The 21464-nt window shown below is 43.0% G+C and overlaps 1 protein-coding gene and 1 long non-coding RNA gene across 4 annotated transcripts in view; one reads left to right on the forward strand and one right to left on the reverse strand.

Annotated features, from left to right (window-relative positions):
- Positions 1–2931: 2931 nt before the first annotated feature.
- LOC128407812 (uncharacterized) lies at positions 2932–19755 on the reverse strand. Of its 2 annotated transcripts, none has more exons than XR_008328914.1 (4): positions 19157–19755; positions 13145–13220; positions 4320–4404; positions 2932–3176 (listed from the first exon to the last, which is right to left on the reverse strand). It is a non-coding gene; the product is annotated as an uncharacterized LOC128407812 (long non-coding RNA). The 2 variants fall into 2 exon arrangements; XR_008328913.1 differs by having other exon boundaries at positions 19161–19753.
- DPYSL3 (dihydropyrimidinase like 3) overlaps positions 18074–21464 on the forward strand; it is a 55233-nt gene continuing 51842 nt past the window's right edge. For both annotated transcript variants that reach the window (XM_053376643.1, XM_053376644.1), the window contains exon 1: positions 18074–18896. In XM_053376643.1, coding sequence (XP_053232618.1) covers positions 18540–18896 — 357 coding nt within the window. In that variant the 5' untranslated portion in view covers positions 18074–18539. The remainder of the gene's footprint in view (positions 18897–21464) is intronic.

A 21464-nucleotide genomic window follows, 5' to 3' on the forward strand; every position in this document is an offset into this window, starting at 1 on the left:
ACAAATAGACACAGTTACAATTAAAGAAAATCCTACTGTAATTACACTGACTGACTCTCCCATAAACATTCTTCGTAAGAGGTCAGCAAAGCCACTTCCACTTTGTATATATATTTCCAAGAGAAAGTTCAATGACCCGTGCTGTCACTCTCTTCCAAGAATTTCCAAGAGTTCTTTTAGATAAGCCTAGGCTACATGGATGTGCTGATTCATATGTCACTTTGGAGAAAGAGAGAAAATCAGTGAAGGCAATCTGAAGCTTCCAGGATACTTGATTAAAGCCCAAAGGAATGACAGTCTTTGCCAAATATTTATATTGCAAAACCCTCAGCCTGTGCTGGTTAAATAGTATGAATTCCTTTGTATATTAGAAAGGGACACTTATAAGTAATTGAGTGTTCCATTACAGTGGTACCTCGGGTTACATACACCTCAGGTTACATACGCTTCAGGTTACAGACTCCGCTAACCCAGAAATAGTACCTCGGGTTAAGAACTTAATTCGTTCTGGAGGTCCGTTCTTAATCTGAAACTGTTCTTAACCTGAAGCACCACTTTAGCTAATGGGGCCTCCCACTGATGCCGCCACACGATTTCTGTTCTCATCCTGAAGCAAAGTTCTTAACCTGAGGTACTACTAACATGAGCCTCTGATATTGGTAGGCATTCTGAAGCCTCCAGATTGGCCAGGCCTGGTCTAAAGACTAGGATCTTAGGCTTCCGCCTTGTCCTGCTTAGCAGAACAGAACCTTCTAGCTGTAGCTCCAGTGCCAAGCCACTGGCAATGGGAACGTAAAAATGAACAAAGCTTCCAGGCTCTGGTTATGGCTACACATAGCCCCAATCTGGCTTTGTCAAGAACAATATTCATGATTTTGGAGGGGCAAGAGAAGAAATCCACACTAATCATGTTGATAATGTTCCATCCCAGTGGCTTTTCTGTTTGCGCCAACATATTTCAAACCCAGAACAACTTCCCTGAAGAACTTTGCCTTTCGTATGCACAACCTCAGATGCTTAGAGTGACAGGCATACTCTATGGATTTTAGCAGCACAGCAACCTATTGTAGCAATCCCTAAGGAAAAAATATTTGCTGTTAGTAGCTAGCTTAAGGGTTGTTTTTGTCCCCAATTTGGTTATTTCTGCAGACTGAGTTTTTCTTTACAATCCCATCCCCTTAGTGCTGTTTGGTGACCATTGCAAAGGAGGAGGCCAAGAGCAAATGAATGCAGGAAAGACATGAATGCTAGCATTAAATGTATCGAGTAGAAGCATTACCCTGAGTAAGTCACTACTGGCTGTGAATGTAGCATCTGTGGAGTGTTCTCATTTTTGCCACGTTGCATCTCTCACTCTGCCTAGAGCCTTTTGTGCCTTACATTGGCCCAGTTCCCGAACAGCTTCTTCAAATGCCCAAAGACTTTGAGCTCATTCATTTCATCTCCACAGCTCCTCTTGCTAAATCCCAGAGCTTCAGTGTCTTGCTTGATTGATGAAGGCAGACAGCTTTCTTTGGCTCGTATAATCAGGAGGAGCCACTGAATACTCTCCACAAATGTTCATTTCTTTTATGGATTTCTTCCTCTCCATTTTTAATTTGGGGTAAATTCATCCCAGAGGTGAGATTATAACTTTATTCCCGCCCACAAAAAATACTCCACAAATTAATGAACTGAAACACAGTAGTAGTGTTTCCATGAAAATGATTCCTTTAAATGTATCTAAGACAGGCATAGGAAAACTCCGGCCCTCCAGATGCTTGGGACTACAATTCTCATCATCCCTAGCCAACAGGACCAGTAGTCGGGGATGGTGGGAATTGTAGTCCCAAACATCTGGAGGGCTGGAGTTTGCCTATATCTGATCTAAAACAATAAACCCATCAATCTCCTCTAAGGTATCTTCTTCCCTCTTTGGACACCTCTTCCCTGAAGGAGTCCATGAAGCTGCAATGATAGCCCACTACTTGATCTATCTCTGCACCAGGAATGAGGAAAACATCTCAGCTTAAAGGAAGCGTTCCCTCATGGGCAAGCTTTGAAGCAGTGGGTGAGGCCAGAGGCAAAAAGTGGGCAAGACAGCAGATGTGGTCTCTGTGCAGTAGGTTACAATCTATACAGATGGTCAGTGGTTTCTACACTCACATTTCCACCCTCCATCCAGACAAGAAAGTGGCATTATTCAGGGACACATTTCATCCAGGCAAAAGTACTGAGGAGGGTATTGCAGGGCCAGTAAGGAGGGTATTGCAGGGTAGATGAGGTAGGAAGTCTGGTGTGGGAAGAATCCCAAAGGCTTGACAGAGAGACCTGGAGGGCCACATTTGATCTCCAGTCATGAGATTTCCCAGCCTTACAATACCTTCCAGGGACTGCCAATGCAGCACCCATGCTCAACAGTACCTCCTATGGCACCTGCAAAAGGCCTCAATAAATATCCACTCAAAAATCCACAATGCACAAGAAACAGATTGGTCTTCCTGTTTCCACTGACATGGCCTCTCCCATATTGAACACACTGCTTAACAAGACCAGGTTTCATTGGATGCTGGGCCTGGGCACCTACCCTCTTTCCATTATGAACAGAGGAGAGGGACAAAGAGCTTCTTTAGGAGAGTGTGGTGGTAGATGATGTAGGAGACTTTCCCATTGGTGGGGAAGGGGCTGAGGGTGGCATGCTCCCATCATTCCGTGGTCCTGCCTCTTTTTCCGCTCTCTTGGATGTGGCAGCCATTTTGTGTTAATGTTACTCTCCCACAGCCATTGTTTCGTATTATGCCACACACCCCACAGCATCTATGTTATTGGTACCCACGGCACTTTTCCAAAATTCCAAATGTGCCAACAAAGGTTGGCAACTCCTACTAACTATACACTATATCCTAGGAGAACTTGTTAATTCATGCTAATTCTCCTGCTGCTTTATGCTGATGGCTTTAAACAATAATGATTCTACTTTTATTCACCCTCTCCTCCTTAAAAAATAAATAAATCTGTGCCTCACATTGTCGGTTCTTGGCCATGTTTTCCTGTTCCTGGTGACATGTGGCAAAGCAGATACGTGGAATAAAGAATTATCCAAGGGTAAGTGGTGGAAATGTTGTCAATTTGGATAAGTAGCAGTTTAGGAAAAGGGGGTTGGGTGGGGCCTCTTCTTTGATGAATCTCTCCAGCACCTGAAACAAAAGTAGTAGGAAAGGTTTTGGCTTAAAATAAAAAATAAAAATCTGAGATTCAGTTCACAGCATTTAGAACATCTGTTTTTCCTGACATGCAACATGTTCTGTTTTAGAATATAAAGAACTTAAACAAATTTTCATCTGTTCCTACTTTGTCCAGCAGCCGTTGTTTCTCAAAACAAACTTCTGCCAATATCTAGGTTCATTTGATGGCCAAAAGTATGTCTCTCTGTAGGCTTTCTTTTGCATGTCTCTTCTTTCAAGTGCAAAGCATTAAAAAATAAACTCCAAATGCTGAACATACGATTCTCCTCCATCCCAGAGGCTGAGATACTTAGAAATTTGCTTTTAGAAACAAACTGTCAAACAATGAAAGTGGGATCAGCTTTGTTTTTCATGCCTTCGATGGAAATAAATGGTTTGCATCCTGGTATTTAAAGCCTCATTGTTCCCTGTAAAAACCCTCCAGTTTATAATGCTAGCCTAAATAAAATATTTACTTATTTTACGCTTAATATTTTTCCTTAATGTAAGACAGAGTCACTTTCTGAGCATAACAGACAGTTTCTACTCCAGGGCTTTGCATGGGACAAGCAGATGCTAATTTGAGGAGAGAGGTGAATACAAATTTTGGGTTGGAAGGGAATCAGATCATGAACTTGTATTGGGGGGAAAACCCAACAACTTGGAAATTGTGTAGATAAGATCCTTTGACATACTGAGGTGGATTCTGCTGTTTCATAGACAATGCATTTCTCCTGGTCAGGGTGGAGGTACTCTGGCCTTATAACTGATCATCAGTAGAGCACATGGTTCAGTTCCTAGCATCTCCATCTAAAAAGGATGGTGATAAGAAATATTTCTGACCTGGAGAGCTCCAGCCTATACTGAGCTAAATCATAGAATTATGGAATCATAGAGTTGTAAGGGACCCTGAGAATCATCTAGTCCAACCCTCTGCAATGCAGGAATATGCAGCTTTCCCTTAAAGGGACGGAACCTGCAGCCTTGGTGTTATCAGCACCACGCTCTAACCAACTGAGCTACCCATTTGACCAAATGGACAAATACTGAGTGAGATGGATCTGGCAGAAGGCAGATCCATATGCTCCTGACACATTACTGCAGCTGTAGCATTACCTGAAGAAACATCCTGTAGCAGCCTTGCTGAAGGTCTGGGTCACTGAGAAGACAGGAGACCAGCTGGGAATCTTGTGCATGTCATCTTAAGTTCCATGGAAGAAAGGCAGGATATAAACATAATCACAAGTATTTATTATTTCAAAAATTCATATGTATCTGCCTTCCCATCTTTTAGTGCCCAAGATGGCTTATTTAAGATCAGACGATTATTTTTAGAAATCAGCTAATACATGGAAATATGGAAACAAAAACCCAACCATATGCCCGAACACATCAAAAACTAAGTCTGAGAAGCAGGGCAACTAACAGTGAGCAGCCATCAGGAAAATGCCTTGATGTGTAAAAGATGGCACTGACTCAATTTTTCTGTGGTGGGTGTTCCAAACTCTGGGCACTGCAAATGCAAGGGTCCTTCACCACCTACTTTGCCTCTGAAATGGGAGGACTTGGAGCAGGGCTTGCACTGATGACTTCAGTGGATAAACAATTTCATATAGGAGGAGGCAGGTCTTCAGAAATGCCAGTCGTAAACCTAAATCCCAGTCTGGCCACTGAAGGTCATAACCTAGCTATGTTAGAAGGTCATAGCACTAGCTATGTTAGTGGTGTTACACAATTTGTAGTGAGAACTTGTAAAGCAAACAAGGAATCTTCTAATAGACCTCTGGGAAGACATTTTAATTCTGTTTGCTGGGTTTTTTTCTTTCTTTCTAGTTGACTTCTTGAAGTTCCTAATAGGCTTATATGCACCCTTGTGTGGTGGCAACCATTGGAGATTACACTGACAGGAGCATCTCCTCTGCTGTACTTAAAATGGGTGCAACGGGGGCCTCCGTGGTGGTGGTACAGCCCCCTAATCATTCATGCAGTCACTGCGTGGTATTGGTTTCCTCAAGCATGAAATGAATGTAAATGCAACAAGCTGTTTATATAGAGTACAATAATAAAAATAACTATAATTTCTTAGGAATGTAATATTGGCTCTGAAGAAGCATATGCTAACCTAAGATTAAAGCTCATTGCTTTAACCTGGCGATCCACAACCAGCTGGGATCAAGACACTGAAATGCCCTTGAATTCTTTGCCAAGTTAAGCCTTTAAGTGACAAAATAAATATATTTGCTTGGGTGGACCACGACAGAATTGCTGCCATTGCTTGGAGAGATGAGTCATGCATCAGATTAACCGCTGGCAGACTCTTTACAAAAGGCCAAACAGATTCTGGAGACTGCCTGTGTTTGGTCGCTTCAGAAAGCTCTTTCTAGGGTGAATCCCATTGGTGCAGAGCATAGGATCAGGATTCAAAGCACTTTCCCAATGTACCAGTGGAGGTATCTTGCTTTGAAAATGCAACATGAAGACACAACAGTGCAGCACATCCTGTTTTGGCTATGTGGGACAACCATTGAAAGTAGTGCAGGAGACATAGCAATGTAAAGAAAAACTCTGCTCACTTTCAGCCTTAACAATTCTGAGTTGTTGTTAACATTATTCCTAACTGTGCAAAATGCCGAGGGCTGCTCTTCTGCCAGGCCTACTTTCTTAGAAGAGGAAATATATAATTACAGTGTCCTTCCCATTGTAATTTCCCTTTATTGCATTTTCAATAGATGATCTATGGTGCTAGCTATATATCAGCTATGTCAATCGGGTTAGTCCCTCATTACTTGTCTTCTGTGTACAATTACGAAAGGGTGCTGTCTCCAGATCCACCAGAAAACCATTTTAATATCATTTCCCACTGATGTGGTGGTAGCAGAGAAAAGAGGAATTTCCTCCTAAGGACTTGACTTTCAGATGGTTGGTTTGGGATGAATAAGGAGTATGTATGTGTGTGCGGGCAGACAGTTATTTCCTTGGTATTATTCCTTATTTCATTTGTGTTATCTGCCTTCCTCCAAGGAGTTCATATATTCAAGATAATTGTGAAAGGATGAGACAAAAATCATGGTGTGGCAGTTAGAGCATTTTTTTTCTAACTACAGTGGTACCTCGGGTTACAGACGCTTCAGGTTACAGATGCTTCAGGTTACAGACTCTGCTAACCCAGAAATAGTACCTCGGGTTAAGAACTTTGCTTCAGGATGAGAACAGAAATCGTGTGGTGGTGGCTTGGCGGCAGTGGGAGGCCCCATTAGCTAAAGTGGTACCTCAGGTTAAGAACAGTTTCAGGTTAAGAATGGACCTCCAGAACGAATTAAGTTCTTAACCCAAGGTACCACTGTAGTGCACTCCAGCTATGCTGGCTGGGATTGATGGATGTTCTGGTCCAAAACAGCTGGAAGGCCCAGGCTGGAGAAGCCTAAGATACAGCAATGGCCTAGGGCTGTGAAGACTGAAGTTCAAATCCCTGATCCGGCATGAAGCTTACTGAGTGACTCTGGGACAGTCCTGAACTCTCAGTCTAACTCACCTCTCGGGGGAGAACCACATGCACCGTCCTAAACTTCTTGGGACACAAATGCACTTCATCCCTTAAAATGGTGTGGAGTGCTGAGCAAAAGTGTTTGGAAAACAAATACTGAGCAGCACTGTTTACCTGATGTTAGCTTTCTTCTTCTTCGGGAACAAAGATAAAGTGCAGCTGGTATAAGACAGGATGTAACTGACTTAAAGACAAACATTAAGAGGAATGTTGTGGTCATGGCCCTGAAAGCAGCTGTTTGTGTGTAATCACCAAAATATTTTATTCTCCAAGCACCTAAATCATTTGACCCACATGAGACAATCCAGAAACATAAAGACTCAAGGATAGGGAAAATAGTCCCTCGGTTGTCTATAAATAACTCTCATGCCCAATGTAAAATAGAGCAAGAATAAAAACTAGATTTATTATACCACAGTGCTCCATTTGGTTTCGACTGAGGTGACCCACATTTGAGGGACGGATGCTACTATTTTTTTTTTTAAATCACTGCACCATATAAGCACTTTTGAGTTGAAATATCAGCTGAGATCTATGCTACTGAGGATGGACTATAGTTCAGTGGTAGAGCAAGTGCTTTGCATGCAGAAAATCCTAAAGTCCAAACTCTGGCATCTCCCGTTAGAGGATTTCAAAGCAAGGCTGAGAAAGGCCTCTGTGAGTCAGAGTTGACAGCACTAGGCTAAAGGTAGTGGGTAGGAGGTAGATCGTGGCACCTTCCCTCTGCTGGGGTGTGCGTGCAAAAAATGCTGGCATAGTTGGAGATAAATTGATAATGCAAAACACTTTTCAAGTTCTTAAGCAAGAATGCAAAGTCAGAACCACTTAACACAACTCATTTATGTCTTATATGTTAAGATAAGCTGAATGTGCATTCTTTGTAAAGTTAAAAATGCATCAGTGGACACGAAGCAGTTATCCCTCCCCACCTCGCCTTACAATGGCCCTGGGCAGTCCTACTTGGCATCAGTGGGTTGCTTATTGCTGCTGCTTGAAGAGGAATCAGTGTTTTTTTGTTAAAAATTTAAAGCATCAGTGAAGAACCTTTTTCAGCATGAGGCCCAGATTCCCTTCTGGGCCACCTTTTGAGAGTGATGTAAATTTTACCTTTGTGCAGGCTAGCCTGCACACACTAATATATACTGCTGTCTCCCATCTAGACAAACAAGAGTTTGCCAAAGTTCAAGGGCACATTGCAGCCAGCCAAAAATGCTTGTGGTGCAAAGGAAGGGCAGTGAGGGGTGTGGTCTGGGGAGAGTTCCAAGGGCCAGAGAGAGAATCCTGGAGGGCCACATTTGGGCCTGAGGTTCCCCACCTGTCTTAAACTGTTGGAGAGTGCACCTTCAGGGGTGAAGTCAAACCACTGGAGAGTTACAGCGCCTGCTGTGGCTGTAGAGACTGATGAGGAAGAGATGTGTTTTGTTGCACCTGGGGCAGATGAAGGCGTCCAGTTGTGCTGTTGCAAATGCACCATCTTTCTGCGTTCTTCCAAGTGGTCATTCCTCCTCTGGTCACTGCCTTGGATACACAACCTGATTGTTTGTCTGCAAGTGCTGCAGTTGACTGTAAGGGACTCCCACATGGTGGGGTTAGTGTTGCCAGCTTTCATGTCACGCTTGCAAACATCTTTGCAATTCAGAGTTGGTCTGCCAACGGGCCTGGTGCCTGAAGCTGGCTCCCTGTAGATTACACCCTTGGGTATCCTGCCATCTTCCATTCTGTGGAGATGGAGTAGACGTCACTGAGACAGGAGTGTGAACATGCTGGGAACATGTGGGCTTGGGAGAGCACATCTCTGCTTGAGACTCTGTACTACGAACTGACGACAAAGGCTGCCTTCTACTAATCCCTTTACAGTGGTACCTCGGGTTAAGTACTTAATTCGTTCCGGAGGTCCGTTCTTAACCTGCAACTGTTCTTAACCTGAAGCACCACTTTAGCTAATGGGACCTCCCGCTGCTGCCGCTCCGCCGGAGCACGATTTCTGTTCTCATCCTGAAGCAAAGTTCTTAACCCGAGGTAATATTTCTGGGTTAGCGGAGTCTGTAACCTGAAGCATATGTAACCCAAAGTACCACTGTATAGAAAAGACCTTTTAAAAAATTGCACACTCTGGAAAACTGGGCCCTAATTTCCTGATAACACCAAGGTTTCCAGTTGTTAGGAAAGCCAGATTGCACGTAAAGAGGAAGCTGATAATTGCAGTGTTTCCACTTTCCTCCTGATCTCCATTCAGTTTTAATCACACAGTTTGGCTTACTATAGAGAGTTTGGAAAAAGAGGTCTACTAAAAATAAAGAGGTGTTTGATAACACATGTTTTGATGAATCATCTACGAATCATTTGTGGGAGACGCTAAAATTAGACAAAACACCAGAAAATATGTTGTGGCATTCCATCTTGCCTTGGTAGGGGACATACAGACAGAGTAGTAAACCAACAGGAATTTGCTATTAGTAACTTGGTTTCTGTCATTTACATAATAGCAAAATGTAAGAAATGTTTCCCACAATTACATATACTAGAAATTATGGTGAAAATCAAGTGTTTTTTTCCTCATGACAAGTTCATAAAGACATTTTAGTTAAAAATTATTCTCAATTATCACAAAACCTAGCTAGCAGACCCACAACAAGCAACAAAAAAAATGGACAATGAATTCTAGGAGTCAAAAAATTATAGAACACCATACCATGTGGAGTGGTTATGTCTCATTTCATTAACTAATCCTCCTGTGAAAAGGGATTTCCTTAAAGGATATTTTGAAGAAGGCTGGACAATTCTTCCTCATTCATAGTTGTTCTTACGAATGGCTTGGCAAAGCACTTGGGAGCTTCTTAGCATTTCCAAGTGTCTGATGCTGAAATAGTATTTCTGTCATTTCCATTAAAGTAAGCATTTTAAAAATTAGTTTACTTTTCTATAAAGCAATCTGACATGAAAGAAATTTGGGTTGCTGAATGAAGAATATGGCATTATAGGGCATGAGTTCAAAGTATTGTATGTTAAGTCTCAGAAACTAAACTAGAAATTTAAATGTGACTATGGCTTTTTCCTGAAGGGTTTGGAAAATCCCAAACATGCTCACTTAAGTTGCAATTCTATACCCATTTACCTTCGTAAGTGGGGCCTACTTCTGAGTAAACATATAAGATTGTGTTGTCAGTGCAGTGCACCAAGATAGCACAAGCAAAATAATACCCACATTTACATCCTGCACATGTTTGCCTGACGTATGCAAGGAAGTATAGGCTACATACAGGCACTTGTCATCAGTAACAGACCCTCCAGAGACAGTCCTGGATTTACTGGAGCCATCCCAGTTTCTGATTTAATCAGAGAATGTCCTGTTTTTCCTTAAGATGTCTCTATTTTCATCAGAAAAATGTTGGAGTGTGTGCATTAAAGGTTGTAACACATGACAACAAAAGTACAGAAGGCAGCTGAATTCTTCTGTTTGGCCTTCTCGGTAGTGGCACCCTCCCTGTAGAACCCCCTCCCTTCAGATGTCAAGGAGATAAACAACTACATAAAGAAGACATCTGAAGGCAGCCCTGTATCAGGAAGTTTTTTTTAATTTTTGATGTTTTACTATGCTTTCATACAGTGCTTTTTTCTGGGGGTACGCAGGGGTACGCATACTCCTAACCATTTTGTGAATCTAACAGGAGAAGAAACTAAAAAAAAATAATTTTTAAAGTTTCTTCTCTAGCACGGTGATTGGTCAGTTCCATTGTTACCACCTCCGATGGTGGCTTCATTTACTTTCCTGGTGATTTTCTTGAGTCAAAATGAGAGTACCCATAAACATTTTTTAGGGGGGAAAAGCACTGCTTTCATATATGCTGTAAACCGCCCAGATTGGGTGGGGTATAACAACAGCAATAGCAACAGCAACAACAACAACAACAACTTCTATAGGTAAAGCCTTATGTGTAGATATCCCTTTGGTCCCAATTCTTTTAGTGTTGACTCTGGAATAAGTGTAGTCATTTTGCATTTGGGACAATTTCACTTCTTTTCCAGGTTGCCAAGACTTTGGCTGTTAATTTTAAAATTAATCATATTTGGCTGCATCCTGCCCTGATTAGTTCTCCATTTCCAGGATTCTTATTGTATTTTTCGCTCTATAAGACGCACCAGACCATAAGATGCACCTAGTTTTTGGAGGAGGAAAACAAGAAAAAAATATTCTGAATCCCAGAAGCCAGAACAGCAAGAGGGATCGCTGCTTTCGCTGCGCAGTGATCCCTCTTGCTGTTCTGGCTTCTGGGATAGCTGCGCAGCCTGCATTCGCTCCATAAGACGCACACACATTTCCCCTTACTTCTTAGGAGGGAAAAAGTGTGTCTTTTAGAGCAAAAAATATGGTATATAGTACACACAGTTATATTATGCTTGTTAGGCAACTGTTTTATAATTCCTCATTCCAGCCATGGTCCCTTCTCCACCTCAGTACTATTAACGTATTCCACCCTTTTCTTTCTAACACTGAACATGAGCATTTCTACTTACTGACCCATCCTTAATGGCACACCCCTCCTTTCTTTTTTGCTCTCTCCTAATACTGAGTAGTTATGGACAATTTCTAAGCCATTTGGAAATGAGGCCAATGCTGGGAAATATTTGTATCTTCTAATTGGATTGTGCTTGGTACTGTCAAGTAGCACACACAGCTTTGACATTATTAATATTTCAGACGATAATACTGTAAAAGGAGTCACTTGGAGATTTGTCATCCATTTAAGTAATGCAACAGAATAATGAGGTTTTGAGACAGAGCCATTAGCTGCTCTTGCATGGCTGTCTGGTTAAGATGCTGCTATTTGAAAGTCTATCAGGGCCAATCCTGGATATTTTGCCACTTAATCAACTTCCTCTCCCACCCCCCCAACCTCAATATGATGCTCCCTTCTTTCCTCTTTGCAGTAGTGTGTACCTGATCTGCCATTCTCTTGAGATACCACAACCAAGGTGCTGTGGTTGTGCGACAGAGGGCTCTGGACTGGGAACTTTGTGGACAGTCAGGGAGCACAGAATGAGAGAGTTCAGTCAGGATATATGGAGGGGGGAAGTGTTAAAGCTCTCTCCTCTGCATGCTACGGTCCTGATCCAGCTTCTCCCCACCCCAACAAACAAACAAGAAACAAGAAACCTCAACTATTTATGAGCAAACTGTGTTAACAATCATCACATCTAGTTTGGCGGCCATATCACTTTGTGCAGGAAATCCAGACAGCAGCTACTTCTAACTTCCCTGGGTGGCTTGTACAAAGGGAAAAGGGAAAATTTGCTGCTCCCCTAAACTTGCCTCCCAGTCTGTTCCTTGCACCGTTCAGACCTACCTTTCTCCAGAAGATGTTCCTAAAAGTACTATTTTGCCTAAGTCCACAGAGTCTTGTGTTTTTTTACCCAACATTTGCTATTTTAAGTGTGAAATGGAAAATAGCCCTTTGTATTGTGAAAAACAAAAACTGTTTAAAGAGTAAAAAAACAAAAACATGCCTGAATCTCTACTATGCAGTGGGTGGTGAAAATCAGGGCTCATTTAGTGATCATTTGTTTCCATTCCATTCCATTATTTTCCTTACCCACAGACCATTGTTGGTTTTGGAGTCCGTTATACAGACAGTGGTAAGTATGAGAGGAAGAATTTATTGTTTTGAGAGTTTTCTCCTGCGATTCTTACTAATCACTGATAGACTTTTCTTAAACAAAACTCATTGTGGCTTCTGACATCAGCTTCACAGATGACTTCACTCATGAGAATAAGTCAGAGATGGTAGTAGCAGGAGGAGTAGGAGAGGGAACCAGACATGCTGACAATTATCTCTGAGAATGGCTGTTGTGTTATGTTGCACAGTCATTGAGTCTAGTCAATGAAAGTCTAGTCAGCAGATCTTGAGATGCAATTTTTTTTAAAAAAAACAACTGATAGCAGTCAGAGCCCTGTGAGTGGTCTGCTGCTTTCTTGCTGAAGTTATAGATCTGGTCAGTTCTGGACAGCAAACTGTATAAGTATGTGATATAATAAAGGGTGGCCCAAAAGTAGCTATACATTCATTCAATCAATGGATTATTTTTCTTTATTGATATTGCGAATGATGAGAACTTGAGTCAAGAACAAAGAAACTGGATTCTAAAGCAGCATACCTACTTTTGGGCCACCCTGAATATAATAAATAAATATTTTCATGCAAACATTCATAAGGGACAATTCACATAACTGTGCACAGAAAGAAAAACACCGCAAACTGAGCTGTGCACACAGGAGACTCCCATGGTTTTTACAGTGGTGTCTAACATTAAACAGAATGCTTGTGGCTGTATAAATGGATTCTACCTTTGGGCATGCACAGATACATTTACACTACCCTTTCTTCACCCACTTACATACCGAATAGAGGAATCTGTTAGTATGGGCAACCATCTGAAGTGAGCTAGGAACTAAGAGTTGCGGGACATGCCAGAAGCTAGGAGTAAAGAGAAATAAAGCTATGGTTTTCCCAGTAGTGATGTATGGAAGTGAAAGTTGGACCATAAAGAAGGCTGATCGCCGAAGAATTGATGCTTTTGAATTATGGTGTTGGAGGAGACTCTTGAGAGTCCCATGGACTGCAAGAAGAACAAACCTATCTATTCTTAAGAAAATCAGCCCTGAGTGCTCACTGGAAGGACAGATCGTGAAGCTGAGGCTCCAATACTTTGGCCACCTCATGAGAAGAGAAGACTCCCTGGAAAAGACCCTGATGTTGGGAAAGATGGAGGGCACAAGGAGAAGGGGACGACAAAGGACGAGATGGTTGGATAGTGTTCTTGAAGCCACAAGCATGAGTTTGACCAAACTGTGGGAGGCAGTGGAAGACAGGAGTGCCTGGCATGCTCTGGTCCATGGGGTCACGAAGAGTCGGACACGACTAAACAACAACAACAACCACCTTTGGGCACGCACAGATTCATTTACACTACCCCTTCTTCACCCACTTACATACCTAATAGAGGAATCTGTTAGTATGGGCAACCATCTGAAGTGAGCGAGGAACTAAGAGTTGTGGGACATGACATGCCAGAAGCTGGGAGTGAAGAGAAATAAAGAGTTAGCAGGAACTAAAAGACCAACTATGGTGCAGAAGCAAAAGACAAACTCGGAGACAGGGCTAAGGATACAATAACATCCCGCTGTTCAGAAAGACTTCATTCCTCAAGCAGGAATCCAATTTCCCCTCCTGTCCAGAAGGATCCAGTGGCTAGCCTGAGTGGGGAGACTCAGTACAGGACCAGAGGGTACCTCACTGAAAAGCTGCCATTTGGCAGGTCACTTGCTCACCACACAGGGCAGCTCTCTCTGTGATTCTAGCAGCTTTCTCCTGATACACTGAAATCCCATTTATTTGTTTTTCCACAAGAGATCCATAATCCTTAATTCCCTATCAATAAATTGCAATCCAGGACCTTTCTGGTGTAGTCAGTGACTGCATGGTAAAGATGCTATTTTGACAGTGACTATGGTGTTCTCGTGATCACTTAATAAAAACCATATGAACCCTATTCTGCTCTACCTACTAACTCTTACGATTATGATTAAATGTATGCAACGGATTCAGAGACCACTGAAAGATGATGACTAATCTCTTGGTATACAGTTGCTGTCTGAATAACAGTAAGAGTAAATGTGACATTGAATTGTTTTAAAGAAGTCCTTAAATAGGAGCAAAAGTATGTCATTAATACCGTATTTACTCAAATCTAATGCTCACTTTTTTTGGCCAAATTACATTGCAAAGACTAAGGTGCGTATTAGATTCAATGGCGCATTTACGTTCACCAGCAAATAATTTTTTTGTTTTGTTTCAAAGTTATGAAAATTGAGGTGTGCATTAGATTTGATGGTGCATTAGACTCAAGTAAATATTGTAACTGAATAATTGTAATAATATGTACAGTATTATGCATTCACACAGTATTATGTAATCACACAAACACACATACCCTCCACAAGTAGTGGCTTTGACAGTTATAGAAACTTATTGGTGTTGAAGACTGTACATTCTTTGGGTTCTTGTAACACTGATTAGAATGTGAGTTCAATATCAGCATTATATCTTTCACAAGGAAGAATTACTACAACTTAAAATGGAGTCATCATGAAAATAACGATGGTAAGCAGTCCAGAGTTATCTTTGATTTTAACGTGCATTTGGGAACAATAAAATCTCTTTTGGTGAATACTGCATGCGAGATGTGCAGATTCATCATTTCACTCCTTTTACCTTGTCACACATTTAAGGAATGCTTTGCTGTGGAGCAGGATTTGCAGTTTCCTAGCTTGCCAACATTTTTGTATGTCTGCAACTTACTGTCTCAGATGAATCCTTATTTTTTACTTTAGAGCAGCAGCTTGTTGGGAATTCATGAAACTTGTAGCTGTCACACTTTGGTTTACAGTAATCAAACCTGCACATTTTCCAGAAGCATAGCCATGTCAGTCCGTTTTAGCAAAAACAACGAAGGGCACTCTGGAACCTTAAAGACTTGCACGATGTGGGAGCAAAAAAAAAAAAAAAGTACTTAGCAACACAGAGCTTTGAAGCCTGTTGTTATGATGCACTTTAACATTTATGCTAAACCATACCACAAAAAGCAAACTTGGTCATCAAGCAGTCAAAACAAACAATTTAATCATTACAATAGTCTGATGGAATTAACTTAATAGTCTAATAAACAAACTATATCACACAACTCTACATGTGCATATTTATTATTTAATCAATATAGAGTTTGCAGGTAAAAAAATAAATTGCAAGTAAATATGATTATGTGTGTTGCTATTTTCTGCTTTATATGAAGTTGCCTTTATTCTTTCTTTCTTTCTTTCTTTCTTTCTTTCTTTCTTATTTATTTATTTATTTTATCAGTTGCTTTATCTTGCCTAGGGCAACCCAAAACAACTTACAACCAAACAAACATACATTAAATCTCACATAGATACATTAAAACCAAGGGAAAAGATGAAAGCATCAAACATATCCCAATCACTTTTAAAAGCCACAGATAGTTAATAGCCAAAGGCCTGGTATCTAAAGATATATAATGATGGTGCCAGGCACGCCTCCCTGGGGACAGCATTCCACAAATGGGAAGTCACCGCACAAAAGGACTGTTCTTGTGTTGCCACCCTGCACGCCTCTTGTGGAGAAGGCACACAAAGAAGGGCCTCAGATAAGGAGCGCAGGGTCTGGGTCTGTTCACATTTTGAGAGGTGGTCCTTGAGGTATTTAGAACTACTGTCTTTTTATGGAAAAGAGTTTTCCTTACCTGAAGTTACAATAGGCAGGCAGAAATCAATACATAAAGTCCTTCCTGGCATGGATAGATGGATGGAAAAAGATACATCTGTTGATTTCTGCCTCTCATGCAATTCTTAACAGTAGCAACTCTACAAATTATAAGTGAGCCTCTGGTAAGCTATAGTTTTCACTAAGCAAATGTGTTATTATCTATGTGCCTAATGTTGACCTCAGTGAGATTCTGAGTGCATGCTGTACCATCATGTCTTTACTTCAATGTCTTTATTTAGGGAGAAATATGATTTAATTTAGCTATAAGTCTTGTGATTATAGATGCATGTGGAAATATAAAATCATGGCTTCTGTTAGAAAATAAACTTCAGTTTGGAAGAAAAAAGAGGCCTCAGTCCTGAGCAGTCTTACATGCCTTAAACTTTCATGGATAAATGTGAAACTCTGCATAACATTCCTTCATTATGCTCTCTTGAGCTAGATAGGGGTGCCATATTTTGAAGAGCAAAAAAGAAGACACATTTGCTGACTTATACTTTTAACTATGGATCTCTATGACTCTCATCATGAAAAAGAGAATGTGTCCTGGAAAAAGAGGACATATGGCAACCTTAGCTAAAACTATTATCAGTTCCAGTTCCTGGCCTTGGGGAGTAATGATGACGAGGCAAAACAAGAATTGGCCTTTTCTGCAGTGGCTCCCCAGTTGTTGAATGCTCTCTCTTACATTGCCTTTAGGCGCCAGGCAAAAATGTTTGCCTTCAACCAGGTCTTGGGCTGATTGTTATCCAATACCCTTTTGAATATGTTGTGGAAGAGGTGATTATTGGGTTGTTTCTGTTTTTGTTTTTATTATGTATTTTGTGTTTTTTTTATATTGCAGTTTTGTGTTGGGAACTTCTCGGAGATCTACAGCTAAAGGGTGGTATCCAAATGTAATAATAATAATAATAATGTAGAACATGGGCAGGGAACATTTTCCTTAAGTTACTAAATAACTGCACTCAGCTTCCATACATCTGGGATTTAGGAGGAGAGGTATCCATGTTTTATTTTAGAAATAAAATACTCCCAAACTTGCTACCTTTCGATTGCAATCTTCCTGTAACTTTAAAATCTACATGGTGTCCAGAAATTCATTTGGTGCAGTGGCCCCCATCCCTGCATCTCCATGCCAGGAAAAATGGCACCTGCTGAACTTATACCTGCAATGTGGTTGCTGGAAGGCATGGGGATTCCACCTGAAGTACTACCTAACTTGCCTGCACATTCAGTCACAATAGGGTAGGATGTCACTGGTTGTGAGCTATGGCAGCATAGGGGAATCTCCGGCCCATGGGCCTAATTTGGCCCACCTGGCCGCTACAAATGCCTTGGAAGGTCATTTTTTAGCAAGCCCCACTTGCTAAAGTCCTATTTGACACCAACTGCCATTTTCGGCAGCATTCCATATGTTAAGACTTGTATTTGTTCTTAAGTTTATGCATGTTGTGCACTGTAGAAGTAACCTGGGGAAAGAGGTTTGGGCAAACATTTGATAAACCACCAAATGCCTCCTTCCCTTCTGCAAGTCCAATTCCTATTAAAAACACAGGAGGTCCAGATAAGGAACTTCTCACCAATGGCCAGAGAGATGATGGAAATTGTAGTTCAGCAACATCTCAAGGACTACAGATACCCCACACCTGATGTAGGGGGGCATAAGGAACCTCTCACCCTAGGAGCCAACTCCTGGGGGCAGAGTTCCCTTTGGCGCCCCCTAAAATATTTGAGAGGGCCAGCCCCCCAAGTTGATGGGCATTGCCATTCAAATAGGGTGTGTGCACCGCATCATGTGACCTATTTCTCTCCCCCCCCCTCAAATATTTTATTCAAATTGACACTTCTCCCTCTCCCAACCCCACCCCTTAGCAGTTGTGTGACAAGCAGAAGTTCAGCCGGTGAAGTTTCTTTCCTGACATGTTTTCCCCCTCCCCTCCCCCAACAAACTACTGCGAAGAAGAGACACAGATTAAAAAAAAAGTAGGCCGTCCTGTCAGGGACGTCGCGAGGATGGAGGCGAGCCGCTGCTGCCTGAGGGCTTCGACGCCGGGCGCTTCAGGTGCCCGCCGTTGCCGTTACACAAGCGCAGCCTAAGAAGAGCGGGCGCCGTTTTCCCCTCACGGCGGCGGCGGCCGATGCTCGTCGTGTGAGGAAAAGTCCTCGTGGCCGGCCGGGCAGCCCTGCCGCCGCCGCCGCCGCCTCCCTCTCTCCCTCCCTCCCATCAGGCGCTCTTTCTCCCTCTCTCCCCGTCAGCCAGTCACTCCGCGCTTGAGCTGAGGCGCGGCGGCTGCGGCAGAGGAGCCGGCTGAGGCGCGCTCTCCCCCTTTCCCGCCTCCTTCTCCTTCCTCGCAGGCAGGCAGGCGAAAGGGGCTCGACTTGCCACCCGGCGGCGGCTTGGGCTCCCGAGCGTTGTTTGGCGCTGCCCGCCCGTCTGCCTTGCCTGCGGCGGCCATGACCTCGAGCGGCAGGCGGAGAGGCCGGGAGCGGGGGGAGCCTCACCAGCAGGAGGAGGATGAGGAGCTGCCCGTGTACCTGGCGCGCCCGGGCACCGCCGACCAAGTGCCCCGCCAGAAGTATGGCGGGATGTTCTGCAGCGTGGAGGGCGCCTTCGAGAGCAAGACGCTGGACTTCGCGGCGCTCAGCGTTGGGCAGAGAGGGGCCCGGAGAGCCCCGTCGCGGCAGCAGGAGCCCCAGCAGCCCCCGCCGGAGCCCGACGCGCCCCCGGACGAAGCCCCGGCCCGCAGCGTCGAAATCCGGGCCCGCTCCGGCAAGGAGCGCCTGCAAAACCTCGACTACGAGGATTACAAGGTAAAGGGGGTGGGATGGGGAGCCCCTCAAGGGTCAGAGAGGGGACCGCGGAAAGGGGCGGGGGGTGTCGGTGGGTGGCATCTCTGAGATGGGAAACAAAAGATGAGGCGATGAGGGCGAGGGGGACCTGCAGCCTGATCTGGAGGGGTGTGTAATGTGTGTGTTCGTGTCGACGGCTCATTGTGGAGCCTGTTTACTCGCAAGTAAAGCGCCCCCGAATCGCAGCCTTCGGCCGCTGGACTGACACGAGACAAAACTACTTACTTCTGCGCTTGTGCGTGATCTGCCTTCTTGAGAAACGTCCGAAGCATCTTTCGAACATCTCGCCCTCGTCAAGCTGCGAAGCGGTTAAAATTCAACAGAAGTTAAAACAAAACGGCACGAATCCTACTTGGCCGTATATTTTTACGGCCTGTTCCGAAGTTGATGATGGCTGTTAAGACGGTTACTAAGAGAGAGAGGCCCCTAGCGCCCCCCCCTTCCTCCTGAAAAATAAACTTAGCAACTAAATAATGGGTGGATGAGGCATCTTTTCAACACTTCTGCCTTGTGTTTCCTGACGTTCCCGATAAGCCCTTGCAGCTAGGAGTAATTCTGGTAAGATATCAGGGTTTAGGGATGTAAGAAACAACTCTACATACTCTTAGTGGCGCCTGGATCTTAATTGTAGAGGTCACGTGACCACATTCTAATTATTATTCACCATCCCTGTGAATGAATCAGTTGCTCATTCTGCTCTGTATATATGCTGAATCTTCTTTATTGCTCACAGAGGTTGTGGTTAACCAAGAGGAGGCTCTACAACTTTTTTCTGTTTCTTTTCAAGAGAAAAAGGGAGAGACAGCTTTTCTTTGCCATCAGCCTGTACTGCACAAGCCGAGTGTCAGCATTTTTAAAGTTATTAACTTAAAAGCTCTATGTCCTATGTTCCAAGAATGGTCAAGTAAGCCAATCAGGAGAGAATGCAGTCAACTTATGCCAGGATTGGTTACTTTAAAGTCAGTCCTCCCCATTTTCTTCATAAAAAGGATGAACTTGGAACTTAATTTAAATGGCTTGACTTTCAAAAGTTTGACCTTATAAGGAGCAGCTGAATAAAACAGGAACACCTTAAATATTGCATCATAGAAGTAAGAGCTCTTTTGTTAGAGGTTACATGCACCCTTTTAGGTTTTAAAAGTGGCCTAAGCATTCTTTTTTTAGGGACGCGGGTGGCGTTGTGGGTTAAACCACAGAGCCTAGGACTTGCCAATCAGAAGGTCGGCGGTTCGAATCCCCGCAACAGGGTGATTCCCATTGCTCGGTCCCTGCTCCTGCCAACCTAGCAGTTCGAAAGCACGTCAAAGTGCAAGTAGATAAATAGGTACCGTTCCGGCAGGAAGGTAAACGGCGTTTCCGTGCGCTGCTCTGGTTCGCCAGAAGCGGCTTAGTCATGCTGGTCACATGACCTGGAAGCTGTAGGACGGCTGCCTCGGCCAATAAAGTGAGATGAGCGCCGCAACCCCAGAGTTGGTCACAACTGGACCTAATGGTCAGGGGTCCCTTTACCTTTAAGCATTCTTTTGGGATCCAAGAATTTCCAAGTCAGTTATAAATAGCCTTTATATTCCGTTGGTCTTACCTACTGCAAAACAGGAAAAATACCTGAGAACTACTAAAAATAAGTGTCCTGCCTTCTAACCCCACCCCAGTTAAATTTCAGGAAATCTTCTCTGAGCTGACACCAACAAAAGTTGGTACCTGAAATCAGGGGTGCGTTTTTCTGATTTTGGTCAGTCTGTTTCCTTGAGCTCATGTTTTGTTTGTAGCCTTGGCTAGAATACAGGTGACTGGTGAGTGATACCTACTCCTTTAAGGCTATGTACACATTAGTGGCTTAAAATGCAGCAAGGTTGTAGTCCCCATCCTCCCTGCTGTGTTTTAAGTCACATTTGCCAAGTTGCTGTGCACACCAGAGAGGGGGCAAGGATGTCTTCACCCAATGCACATTACTTGTTTGTTTTCCTCAAGCCTACAACCCACTCACCCTGAGCTTCTGCTCATGGAGCTGTCATCTGTGCATGTAAATGTACATACTTCACCTTAATTGTGAAATGATTGTGGATTACGTTTTCAAATCAGATGAAAGCTGATTTGAGGGAAAATGCATCAAATAGCAGTGTTTCTCAAGAAACTACATATCGATTGTGGCTGATGTCATGTGGACATGGCTTCAAATGCCAGTAGTGGAAGTGCACTGGAGTCAGAGTTAAGTGCTAAGTGTACATAACTGGTGTTACTGATAGATGCTTCATACATGATAATTTCCATACGGAACTAACAAGTGTGGCAATGAAACAGAACCACTGTTATGTATGTGGTAGAGCTTAAGTTTTGCTGCAAGAACATGAATCAAGAATATAATGCCAATATTATTTATGCAATGTATATATTTGTCACAAATAAGGTTTTTCTGATAAGTCTTAAGTGATGGTTTACATTGTTAGTTACTCCATGCAGGAGAAAGCCACCATGCATTAACTAGTCTGAGTTCCAAAGGGGATGGAACTGTGCCAGATACGGGCATAA

Source organism: Podarcis raffonei, chromosome 2, assembly GCF_027172205.1.
Source record: "Podarcis raffonei isolate rPodRaf1 chromosome 2, rPodRaf1.pri, whole genome shotgun sequence".
Classification (NCBI taxonomy): Eukaryota; Metazoa; Chordata; class Lepidosauria; order Squamata; family Lacertidae; genus Podarcis; species Podarcis raffonei.